The sequence below is a fragment of the Paralichthys olivaceus genome, chromosome 13, assembly GCF_024713975.1.
Source record: "Paralichthys olivaceus isolate ysfri-2021 chromosome 13, ASM2471397v2, whole genome shotgun sequence".
Lineage (NCBI taxonomy): Eukaryota > Metazoa > Chordata > Actinopteri > Pleuronectiformes > Paralichthyidae > Paralichthys > Paralichthys olivaceus.
Window position 1 is genome coordinate 11,214,877 of NC_091105.1, and position 11,557 is coordinate 11,226,433.

General features: G+C 42.2%; 3 protein-coding genes across 3 annotated transcripts; 2 read left to right on the plus strand and 1 right to left on the minus strand.

Annotated features, from left to right (window-relative positions):
* The first annotated feature begins 1,043 nt into the window (after window positions 1-1,043).
* On the plus strand, window positions 1,044-5,996 carry hsc70 (heat shock cognate 70). The gene is made up of 9 exons (XM_020092717.2): window positions 1,044-1,184; window positions 2,505-2,709; window positions 2,881-3,086; window positions 3,353-3,505; window positions 3,585-4,140; window positions 4,285-4,487; window positions 4,593-4,791; window positions 4,885-5,117; window positions 5,295-5,996. The coding sequence occupies exons 2-9, from the start codon at window positions 2,505-2,507 to the stop codon at window positions 5,511-5,513; spliced, it is 1,974 nt and encodes a 657-aa protein (XP_019948276.2). The 5' UTR covers window positions 1,044-1,184; the 3' UTR covers window positions 5,514-5,996.
* Window positions 5,997-6,334: 338 nt separating this feature from the next.
* On the plus strand, window positions 6,335-8,188 carry LOC109633113 (chymotrypsin-like protease CTRL-1). Its single transcript, XM_020092721.2, has 7 exons — window positions 6,335-6,470; window positions 6,642-6,745; window positions 6,847-6,926; window positions 7,014-7,095; window positions 7,221-7,401; window positions 7,505-7,635; window positions 7,885-8,188. Exons 1-7 carry the CDS (start codon window positions 6,425-6,427, stop codon window positions 8,044-8,046), a joined length of 786 nt encoding a protein of 261 aa, XP_019948280.1. The 5' UTR covers window positions 6,335-6,424; the 3' UTR covers window positions 8,047-8,188.
* Window positions 8,189-8,866: 678 nt separating this feature from the next.
* Window positions 8,867-11,357, minus strand: lin37 (lin-37 DREAM MuvB core complex component). The gene is made up of 9 exons (XM_020092722.2): window positions 11,086-11,357; window positions 10,812-10,887; window positions 10,675-10,725; window positions 10,502-10,531; window positions 10,213-10,298; window positions 9,918-10,078; window positions 9,602-9,727; window positions 9,358-9,431; window positions 8,867-9,260 (listed from the first exon to the last, which is right to left on the minus strand). The coding sequence occupies exons 1-9, from the start codon at window positions 11,117-11,119 to the stop codon at window positions 9,173-9,175; spliced, it is 726 nt and encodes a 241-aa protein (XP_019948281.1). The 5' UTR covers window positions 11,120-11,357; the 3' UTR covers window positions 8,867-9,172.
* Window positions 11,358-11,557: the final 200 nt, after the last annotated feature.

The window sequence follows — 11,557 nt, forward strand, 5'->3', positions numbered from 1 at the left end:
ACTCTATTAATTCAAAACTGAGCCACTGACAAATGCCTCATGTGTAACACTTTGCATATGAATGAAGATAAATCTAGAAAAACTAGAGGCAGATAATATATGGATTCTTCCCCCTTGGAAGCCCGTAGGCAGTGCTTGACCTGATAGCTAAAGAACAGACATGAATAAGACAATACCAAAGTAGAGGTGGTATTTCTCCTTATCTCAAATCTTTCCCATACACGTGATGTTGCCTTTTGCATTAATTTAGTCTTTTATTGCCCACTTGTGGCAGCAGTATGGCATTGTCTCTATAGAAGCTGCACTAATTGTAGGAGGTATCCTGTGCCGATTATTATACTCCTGTATGATCGACCATCTGAAACTTTTACAGTTTACAGTTAAAATGTTACAGTTTAATTCACAAATTTATTCAATTCTGCTTCCTGTTCACCCCAAACCACAGAGGATACCTTGCACCACCAACCATGACATGAGATAACGCGAGATGCACGTGTCTCTAATACTGCTCACAGATGGTCTGATCTTCTCTTACCACTGCATGCCACTGATGTGCTATATATGTACTTAAGTCATACCTACAGTAGGTATACTTAACAGACCATCAGTGCACCACAAAACACTTTAACTGTAGAATATTGTACTTTTAAAGTGAACTAGACATGTGAGCAACCTAATTCTGTTTCTATCATCCATCATGCAAAACTGGAACATTGATTGTTCATGATTACAAAGGTTTAGATTCTTTCCAGAGATTTTCACATTGGCTAAAAGGCATAGGGAAATCATCGGCCACACAGCACTGTCCAGAGTGTGAGTAATACAGCCTGTGAACAACATTATCCATGTTCAGGAACTCGTTTTTCAGTGCTTCAATGCAGACACGTTTAGCTGAGATGTCAAATCAAAGCCCCTGTGGCAGAATAACAGCTACAGCACTAAAACAAATCCAGGCAATGAGGATGCATGGGCCTAGAACTTTCCTTGGTGGAGTCACCTGACACCCTGATGAGCCATCCCTGCGCAGTGCTCTATAAACACTGGGAAGCAGAAACGCTCGCCCTCTTAGTCCGACTGCCAGAGGAGGGAAAGGAGTGCTGGAGAGGAGCTCAGACGTGGGCCGAAAAAGAAAGTACCACTTTAACTCAGTTAACTCTCAAGTTGTGAGCATCTGAAGGAGCAAGGTAAACTGTCTGTAAGAAGCTTTGCATTGAGCCTGGCTTCCTCGTTTGTCTTGCTTGCTGCTTTAAAAGCTAAACTGCCACATGTGGGAGGATTTGCCATGTAAGAGAGGCTTGCATGGCCATTGTCAAAGAATGGCATGACGAGCTGCAGCAGAATCCCTTCCAAAAAATACACATTGACAGTTTAAATGATTCCTTTCACAGCTCAGACACAGTCCAATGCGATCTTGCCTCTTCAGGATTGCCTCAACTAGAACAAATTAGTGAATTGCATTAACTATACAGTATGGCTTTGACTGAATCTAATATAAACCCCTTCCATGTATCACGTTGCCACAGGCCTCAGTCCTGTTTCAGATGGGAGTGTAGGCAGGCAGGGAAGTCACTGTGTCAGCACTTTCTGCCCTGTGTTACACAACTGAACAACAAGTGATAATCCAATAATCTTCTCTAGTTGCAGCCGTTCTGGGGCAATGAAATTTCTACTTTCATTCTTTTGACAAACATAAAAGAGAGAAATCATCAAAAGTATTCAAACTTGTATTAAAGACAGTTTTTTGCTTTGTGTTTTTGTGGAATATATATACTGTGTGTTTGTCTCGCTTCCTAAATTTTTCTGTCCTGCCACAATTTGCTGCATTTGTCAAAGTAAAGTCCAGAGGAGTGCAGCAACAGGAGGCTTTTGTCAAGTTCTTCAAAAATCAAATCTGTTTGTTGCTGCACCTCAAAGCTGCAGGTTTCTGGGATATTTTTGGTCACAAGGTCCTTTGCTTGAAAAGGAACCAGGTGCGTTTTTGCCCACCAGTCACTAATAGATGATGTATGAATTTGTATCCACCTTCCATTCATTGCCACGCAGATACGCTGATACTTTTTATAGTAACTGTAAGCGATTTGGAAGCAGCTGTCGGAAAATAGACACACAGATTACTATATCAGGTTCAGTAAATCACATTTCACCGGCCTGCCTGAGACACTGTCGTGTTATGTTGCTGAGGGAATGAAGCAGTGTGGAGAAGGAATGAGAGGCCAGTGTGATATAGTCATTTGGTGTATAATGTCAGGAGATAGTTTATTCCACTATGCCATGGAGGCCACGTCCCCAATAGCTGAGCTTCACTTCGCTGTGCATCTGGATTTATGTTACTAACATGGAGAGGCACACTTTTCATATATGTTGGTGTACATGTAGGTGCATATCCATGCTTTAATTAATGCTAATACATTTTTAAATGCCAAGTACAAAACAATACCAACATAAACACATACAGAATAAAAAGGGCTGTTCAATCGTTGACTGGTTTCTTTCATTTATCAAAGATGTCTAAAGGACCAGCTGTAGGCATTGATCTGGGCACCACATACTCCTGTGTGGGCATCTTCCAGCATGGAAAAGTGGAGATCATAGCTAATGACCAAGGAAACAGGACCACGCCCAGCTATGTGGCCTTCACAGACACTGAGAGACTGATCGGAGATGCTGCCAAGAACCAGGTGGCCATGAATCCAGCCAACACTGTATTTGGTGAGGACCGTTAGACCAATGAGGCAACAAGCTGTGATCAAAATATTCCTACATTCCTCATTGTGTTGATGAATAATTCCTCTGAAGAAGAAAATGCAGCACTGGTTATTTATTGTGTATAAACTGTGAACTTAACATGCGACTTACAACGCCTTGTTTCTTCTACTTCAGATGCTAAGCGTCTGATTGGTCGTAAGTTTGATGACCCTGTGGTGCAGTCAGATATGAAGCACTGGCCCTTCAAGGTTGTGAATGACTCAACCAAACCCAAGGTGGAGGTTGAGTACAAAGGTGAGATCAAGACCTTCTACGCTGAGGAGGTTTCTTCGATGGTCCTCACCAAGATGAAGGAGATCTCGGAAGCTTATCTTGGGAAGGTAGATATTCAAAAGTCTAATACTATGTTTGCCCTATGGTTATTTGGTTTTGAGCAGATATTAGGTGGCAATTGTGTGATACCACTGTCACTACCTAATATTTGTTGCTATAACAATCAACCTTATCTAAGATATGATACAGCAAAATCCCAGCAAACGCTCAACTTCTTTGTCTTGTGGCCTCTATCTACAGTTTTTGAGGCTTGCAACATGATGAGTAATGATAAAAAAATTCAACTGTGTCAAAAGTCTTTCTATCTTTACAGACGATCACCAATGCAGTCATCACGGTTCCTGCTTACTTCAATGACTCCCAGCGTCAAGCCACTAAAGATGCTGGAGTCATTGCTGGGCTCAATGTGCTGCGCATCATCAATGAGCCCACTGCTGCAGCCATTGCTTATGGCCTGGATAAAAAGGTAACTAACAAATTAAATGCAAGCATGAACTTATTCTCACGTTCTTATGTTCTATTAAGAAGTAACCATTTGCTTTCAGGTTGGCAGTGAACGTAATGTCCTCATCTTTGACCTCGGGGGTGGTACTTTTGATGTGTCAATCCTGACTATTGAGGATGGCATCTTTGAGGTCAAGTCCACGGCCGGTGACACTCACTTGGGCGGTGAGGACTTTGACAACCGCATGGTCAACCACTTCATTGGTGAGTTCAAGCGCAAGTTCAAAAAGGAGATCAACAACAACAAGCGGGCTGTGCGACGTCTGCGCACCGCATGTGAGCGTGCTAAGCGCACCCTCTCCAGCAGCACCCAGGCCAGCATTGAAATTGATTCGCTCTACGAAGGAACGGATTTCTACACTTCAATCACCAGGGCTCGTTTTGAAGAGCTAAATGCAGACCTGTTCCGTGGAACCCTCGAGCCTGTGGAGAAGGCCCTGAGGGATGCCAAAATGGACAAGGCCCAGATCCATGACATTGTCCTGGTCGGTGGCTCCACACGAATCCCCAAGATTCAAAAGCTACTGCAGGACTTCTTCAATGACCGTGATCTCAATAAGAGCATCAACCCTGATGAGGCTGTGGCTTATGGTGCAGGTAGATACCTATAGCACATTTAGTTTTATACTTATTTTCCAGCCATTTAATTGCTTTAGTATCAAAACCGTAAAAACATGTGGTTTATATACAAATGTCCTTGTCATCGTGGCATTAGTTTCACTATTTAAAAATGTTTCACAGCTGTGCAGGCTGCCATCTTGGCTGGTGATAAATCTGAGAACATCCAGGACCTTCTCCTGCTGGATGTGACGCCCCTGTCCCTGGGAATTGAGACCGCTGGAGGAGTGATGACTGTCCTCATCAAGAGGAACACCACCATCCCCACCAAGCAAACCCAGACCTTTACCACCTATTCAGACAACCAGCCGGGTGTGCTCATTCAGGTACAGACACCTTGAAGAACAGTTCAAATAACAGTTTACTCTGCACTGACCTGGCACATTACAGTAAATGCATCAGATTTTGATTTGAGTCATTCGTGTTTTCAGGTCTTTGAAGGTGAGAGAGCCATGACCAAGGATAATAACATTCTGGGCAAGTTTGAGCTCACTGGTATTCCACCAGCTCCCCGAGGGGTCCCTCAGATCGAGGTGACCTTTGACATTGATGCCAATGGAATCCTCAATGTTTCTGCAGTGGACAAAAGCACTGGAAAGGAGAACAAGATCACCATCACCAATGACAAAGGTACAGTATATCTGGGGCACTTAAAAAGCTAATTTTGCACAAAAGCTGAAAGAGAATAGGTGGTGTAGCGCTTTTTATTTCATCCTCCCACAGGACGGCTGAGCAAGGAGGACATTGAACGCATGGTGCAGGAGGCAGAGCTTTTCAAGGCTGAGGACGAGGTCCAGAAAGACAAGGTTACAGCCAAGAACTCCCTCGAGTCTCTGGCCTTCAATATGAAGAGCACTGTGGAGGACGAGAAGCTGCAAGACAAGATCAGTCCAGAGGACAAAAAGACCATTGTAGACAAGTGCAACGAAATCATTGCCTGGCTGGACAAAAACCAGGTAAAAACCCAATGAGTGATGCATCATTCATACCAGAGAACCGACAGAGGTTCCTCTTCGCTTCGCATTGTGAAAGCAGAGATTGATTGTAACACAATTTGCTACTCAACTTGTTTTTATACAGTAGACAACTAAGTCTTCAGTAACCATCAAGTCTTTGTTCCTTCTGTTACCCAGACAGCAGAGAAGGAGGAGTATGATCACCAGCAAAAGGAACTGGAGAAAGTGTGCAACCCTATCATCTCGAAGCTGTACCAGGGCGGGATGCCAGGAGGGATGCCGGGCGGGATGCCAGGCGGGATGCCAGGTGGGATGCCTGGTGGGATGCCTGGTGGTTTCCCCGGTGGAGCTGGAGGTGGCTCCTCCTCCGGCCCAACTATTGAGGAGGTCGACTAAACACTGCTGACAGTGTATTTACCTCAGATCCCAACACACACTTGCTGTCTTACACCTATTTTTTTCAGCCAGAGTACACAACCAATAAACACTAGATCTCGTGCTTATCTGAACTTTGAATTCTTGATATGATATACAAATCTAAGCAACTAAATCCAACACCTACACACATTTACAATATTCACCCACATAAGATACAATGCAAGTCTGTTTGCTGTCATCATCCTCTACTTCTCCACTAAGGATTTTTGTATGATAGCTCTCAGTCCTTATCTGTGATATCTAAACATTAAACCAATAAAGATCATCAATGGGATACTGATTTAAAAAAAATCTGCTGTGTGGTCCTGAATTTGAAAATATCGTCACAATTCTGAATCCCTCATGATAACTCTCACAGTATATTCATCAATACAATAAAGAAATATTCCCTCCCTAAAGAATAAAAAAAACATGATCAAATAAAGGTGTAACTGCACAGTTTATTTGCAATATTTTCTGTCCTGTTTCTGCTCATGGGTGAAGTATGGAGCACATACAGCTCAATGTACTGAAAGTGGTTTCAAAATGTCCTATGAGTTCAGAGAACACGTGGATTCTTAATTACAGAAAACAAACTTTGTCAGAGTTGTTGTGGCCTCTTACCAGTGGAATAATTATGCAACAATTTGTTGGCGAAAAGCCACAAAAGTTTACAAGAAAAAGACAAACATGAGCATAAGATATAAGACATAAGAGTAGATGGTGCTTATCACCAGATGTTCTCTTCCCTGACCTATCACACCTGTTGGGTGGTTGGGGAGGGTGGAGAGTACGTGAGGTAAGGAATGCTGCACGTGGAAGTCAGGGTTCGATATAAAAGTCAGTGTCCCACACACCCGAGACACAGGTGAATCACAGCCGCGACTGCCATGCTCTTGTTCATCAGTTGTTTTGCCCTCGTGGCTTCTGCTCTGGGTGAGTGACAAGCTGGTTAAGCATTTGTCTGTAGGTCTTCTTAATCTCTGACTGCTTGCACATCAATCAGATTGCAATTATAACTGATCCTGATACTTACTGGTATTCGTAGTATATGGCACATTCTGGGACAAGCTCATCATCTTTTTAAACTGTGTGACTGGGCCTCAGGGTGTGGAGTGCCTTCTATCAAACCCCAGGTGAGCGGATACAACAAGATTGTAAATGGGGAGACTGCTGTGTCCGGGTCCTGGCCCTGGCAGGTTTCACTTCAGGTAACCTCAGTAACACTATCCACACTCACTGACAGAGTTCATCATTGCTACTGGCTCAATGATTAAAAAGTGATTGGGAAAATATTATAAATGACTCTTAGGATGGCAGAGGATTCCACTTCTGTGGAGGATCCTTGATCAGCCCATACTGGGTCGTCACTGCTGCTCACTGCACTGTGTCGTAAGTAACTTTGTGTTCCACATCTTCACGGGAAAAAATCCCAACACTGCCACCTCTGCAGTAACTCCTCTGTCTGTTATTACACAGTCCTAGAAACCACCGTGTTATCCTGGGAGAACATGATCGTCAATACAACAATGAGCCAATCCAGGTCATGTCCATTGCCAGAGTAAGATACACAATAAAACTGCAACTTTGTCTTCTCTATGAATATATTGTACTGAATGATTCCAGGAGATATGTACCATTACATTGCAAAGGAATATAATACTTTATACTCACCTCTCTGCCCAGGCCATCACTCACCCCTACTACAACTCCCAGAACTTTAACAATGACATCACCCTTCTGAGGTTGTCCTCCCCAGTGCAGATGACGTCCCGTGTGTCCCCCGTGTGCCTGGCCTCCTCCAGCACCAGCATCCCTTCTGGAACCAAGTGTGTCACCACTGGATGGGGCAGGACTGGTCAAACATGTGAGTGAGCGAATACTTTCTAAGTTATAGAGGGTTCATTTACACAGACTGTGTAAATGAATTTGTGCAGCCAGCCTCATGTCTATTTCTTATCTGTTCTCAGCAAGCCCCCGCTACCTCCAGCAGACTTCCCTGCCTCTGCTCAGCCCCGCTCAGTGCAAACAGTACTGGGGGTACAACAGAATCACTGATGCTATGATCTGTGCTGGTGCTTCTGGAGTGTCGTCCTGTCAGGTAACAATCTCCTCAAAGGCTTTAAACACACATTCACATTAATGATAAATAGTTAGAAGTGAATATTAAGAAATAAGTTATTAATGAATACAAATTATAAAATGTTGATAACGCACACATAATATCTATATATTTCTAGATATTTCAGTTTTCATGATACACATAAGAGTATTATTTTTTATATTTTGCACACATGTATGGTATTTAAGGTGCATGTAAAAAGCACATCGGTCTCGTGTTTCATTTTAGGGCGACTCTGGTGGCCCCCTGGTTTGTGAGAAGAGTGGTGCGTGGTTCCTTACGGGTATCGTGTCCTGGGGGACCTCCAACTGCAACGTGCGCACCCCTGCTGTGTACGCCCGTGTGTCCTACCTGCGCAGCTGGATCGACCAGACCATTGCTTCCAACTAATACCATCAGTCAACACTTCTGCTCCTCACTGTGATCAGTGATTCTTCACAGGATACAGATGACTAACACAAGGAATTTACTGCTGTAGAATTTGAATGGCAGCAAAAAAATGTACTGCACTTGTGAGAAACCAGCCTGAAAATATAGCTTAAAAAATCTAAAATTGGTTTCAGGTGGTTTTTCATGTGCAAATTGTGTGTGTTATTCATGTTGTAGGGACTGAAAATCTGTATGTTTGCACAGTCACATTATGGGGACTTGTATTCCTTAAGGGGACAGGAAGCAAGTCCCCAAAGGGCAAATCATTTTGTTTTTTCATTTCAAGCGTTAGTGTTCAGCAAGCAGGTTCAGGGTTAAGGTTAGAGTAAGTTAAGGAAATCAATGTAAGTCAAAGTAATGTCCTCTGAAAGCTAGGAGAAACAACTGTGTGTGTGTTGACATGTCCATGTGAATAAATAAGACAAGCATGTAAAGATAAAGATCATGATGTTACAGTGTTATTTCTCCAGCTCGTTGATTGCACTGTAGATTTGAAGACATTACTACACACAATTTAATGATATTTATGAACTGCCACCAACTTTAGAATACAATAAGTAATCACAGATATATTTGCGGTTAGTCTGGCTTTAAGTCTGACTTGGAAAGCTGAAGCTATAATGCATATCAGAAGAATGAGTCATGGAGAATATCAAGCGTTACCTACAGTATATACTGTCTTGAGGCCAAACTAAACTCTCCTAATGTGAACCACCTTTCATTACTCTGTGGTCATCTTCACCACCATGAATGTGTTGAAACAAGGAAGCAAATCTGAAAGTTGAAGAAACCAAAATGAACTTTAATTAATCTTGTTAATGATGAGAATTCACGTCAGTTTTTGTTGAAAAATACTACGAGTGAGCACATCAGACAAACAGTCCCACATCACACTCCAAACTTAACGATTCTTTTCAAAACATTCTGCAATACATGTTTCATTTAAGGCTCCAGGTTCAGTTGATGTGTTCGTATGAGTCTACTTGTTTGCAGGAGATGGCAGGTATATTCAGACACTGGGTCTTACTCCACAGTTCCTTTCCAACAGAAAAGAGTCTATTCTGAGTTGGCGAGCTAGTAGTTAGAATTAACGATCATAGAGCTCCTTCATCTCCTTCAGGATCTTGATGCTCTCGCTGTATCTTAATTGGTTCTTACTGGAACACTCCTTCCATCTGGAAAAAAAAAAGACGTCAGTTAAAGTTGTTATTTCAGTGGTTTTTCTAAAGTCAAGCTTGCACACAGTGAAATGGATTTTAACAACATGCATACTTTTGTCTTATCTTCTTCCAACGTTCCATGTGGTCACATATGAGAGACACTGGTACAGGAACTGAATCTTCTAACTGTGGAAACAGAAAACATTTAGATGTTGTTAGTTATTGAATAACTGAATTATAATTTATTCATTATTTCCTAATGAACTTCATGTAATGACAGATTTTGTGTACTCTCATATTACAGGTCAAGTAAAACAGTATAAATAGTGCACATCAATGCACATATTAGACAGAACCTTGGAAACATTGGGCTTTTCGGTTTGAGGGATCCTGAGATTGACGGGTTCACCAGAGGTGCTGATTGGACAGGAGGTCGGAGGGGGGAGTCTGTACACGATCTGACCATTGATCATGTCTGAGACCTGACAAAAGAAAGACATTTGAAAGTTAACTACTTGTGTGGGCTGCTAGCATACAATAACATACCTAGAGGAATGACATGTGAATATGAGACTGGCAGTCGTTTGAAACAATATTGAGAGAACGTCATTTTCAGTCATTAAGTAGCTTCCTCACTTTAAAAAGTTATCTAACATAACTGTCTTGTCTCACCTCCTCCTCTACTATGCTGTGTGGGGGGCTTGGGTAAGCGGCCGGCTCTCGAACAGACGGATTATTTCTCATCCAGGCACGGCAGATAGGATACAGTGGGGTGCTGGTGTTGAACTGAGCCAGATCCACACTGCGATCAAACAACTTAATAATGTAAGCATCTAGAAAATAGAGAAAGACAGAACAGCAAGAACTTAATAAAAGACAAATGTAATACATAATAGTAATTAAAGGGAAGGACAAATGCTACAGCAGAATTTATGGTTGATTATTTTCAGGATTTGCGCTACGTTACTTTGTTTATGCTGATTCGTCTCTGGTAAGCCCTCCTCCATCTCTTTTCGCTTCTTCCGCCGGTGCTGTGGAAATCGAGCTGAGGGTCTGAAAAAAAAGCCCAAACACTGATTGATATCTTATGGCATGTTCTGAAAGAGTCACTGCTTCTTGTACATTTTCATTAATCTTGGTAATCTAATTAAAATATATTTAAACCATCAACAGACTTTCAGATACACAGTGAAATACTATTTCTCAGAAGGTTCAACAAAAATGATCTCAGCTCCATTTTAAATGTGTACACTTGCCTTTTTCCAGAAGACGATGGAGACAAATCCCTGGTGAGAGCAAGCAGAACTTCATTAGAAAACAGATCTTTATACGCTCATGTAGATTTGACACATATTAAATTATATTACATATTAGTATATCATTCCTTGTATGAAATTGTGCAGCGTAAATAGAAATGATCGATCCCTACTTGTTTAAAGAGTCCGCTGAAGTTTTCCCAGCGTCGCCCTCATTTTGATCCCTGTACAAGATACAATGATGTTGGTTTAAATGGAAATGCAATCATTATGAAACATTAAGGATCAAACAACATTCATTTTCTCTAACCTTTCATTTTCACTCTTCTCGACCAGTCTGTTTAACACAGCATCCAACCTGGTGCGTGCACCGGCCCCCTCAGCATCTGCAGAACAATGAAACAGAAATGACCAACTTCACATAACAAGTGTCTATTATTTCACGAAACTCACATTGCCTCCCTGAAGTAGAATAGTGAGGATAGTGAGAAATGCAAAGAGGTTTTAAAACACACTAACTTAGAGACACGTGAATCATTGCGGGATGTTTTGAAATGTTTCCTGAGGATGGGGGAGGACCTTACCTGGCCGTTCAGTCTTGATCTTGACGTGGTGCATTGTCTCCACCCGGTATTTCTCACGGTAATGACAGAAAAACAACCACGTTTACAACCACGTTAGTACCGACAGTCACCGGGAAGCACACGGTGTCTGACGCTACTTCGTAAAACTAACGTAGGACAGTGAGAGCCGTTTGTTTGCTACTGTTAGCGCTAGCTAGCTAGCTAGCCGCTGTTATGCGCTAGCTGTATCTATTGTATAACGTCAACGCAAAATCACAAACTTAATCCACGTATTGTTGCGGTTAGCTGGATGGTAGTGAGCCCTTTCGGTTTCCATATATTTACTTAAAATACACTGTGGAGTCGTTGTTTTAATATTATATCGAACTGTGCCAGCTGTTAGCTCAAATCACCGATGCTAACTTAGCTTATTTTGACGAAAGCGTAGTCTTGACAGACTTTCCTCTTCCGCGCGCTGCCGCTCTCCTGATAG

What these genes read in the sequence shown, in the direction of transcription:
- hsc70 (XM_020092717.2), top strand. Translation starts at nt 2,505, where the DNA reads ATGTCTAAAGGACCAGCTGTAGGCATTGATCTGGGCACCACATACTCC. An exon ending in AGCCGGGTGTGCTCATTCAG is followed by an intron (nt 4,488 to 4,592) that starts GTACAGACACCT and finishes TCGTGTTTTCAG; the next exon opens with GTCTTTGAAGGTGAGAGAGC. An exon ending in CCTGGCTGGACAAAAACCAG is followed by an intron (nt 5,118 to 5,294) that starts GTAAAAACCCAA and finishes TCTGTTACCCAG; the next exon opens with ACAGCAGAGAAGGAGGAGTA.
- LOC109633113 (XM_020092721.2), top strand. Translation starts at nt 6,425, where the DNA reads ATGCTCTTGTTCATCAGTTGTTTTGCCCTCGTGGCTTCTGCTCTGG. An exon ending in GGGCAGGACTGGTCAAACAT is followed by an intron (nt 7,402 to 7,504) that starts GTGAGTGAGCGA and finishes ATCTGTTCTCAG; the next exon opens with CAAGCCCCCGCTACCTCCAG. An exon ending in CTGGAGTGTCGTCCTGTCAG is followed by an intron (nt 7,636 to 7,884) that starts GTAACAATCTCC and finishes GTTTCATTTTAG; the next exon opens with GGCGACTCTGGTGGCCCCCT.
- lin37 (XM_020092722.2), bottom strand. Translation starts at nt 11,119, where the DNA reads ATGCACCACGTCAAGATCAAGACTGAACGGCCAG. An exon ending in GACGAATCAGCATAAACAAA is followed by an intron (nt 10,079 to 10,212) that starts GTAACGTAGCGC and finishes TCTATTTTCTAG; the next exon opens with ATGCTTACATTATTAAGTTG. An exon ending in TGGAAGAAGATAAGACAAAA is followed by an intron (nt 9,261 to 9,357) that starts GTATGCATGTTG and finishes TTTTTTTTCCAG; the next exon opens with ATGGAAGGAGTGTTCCAGTA.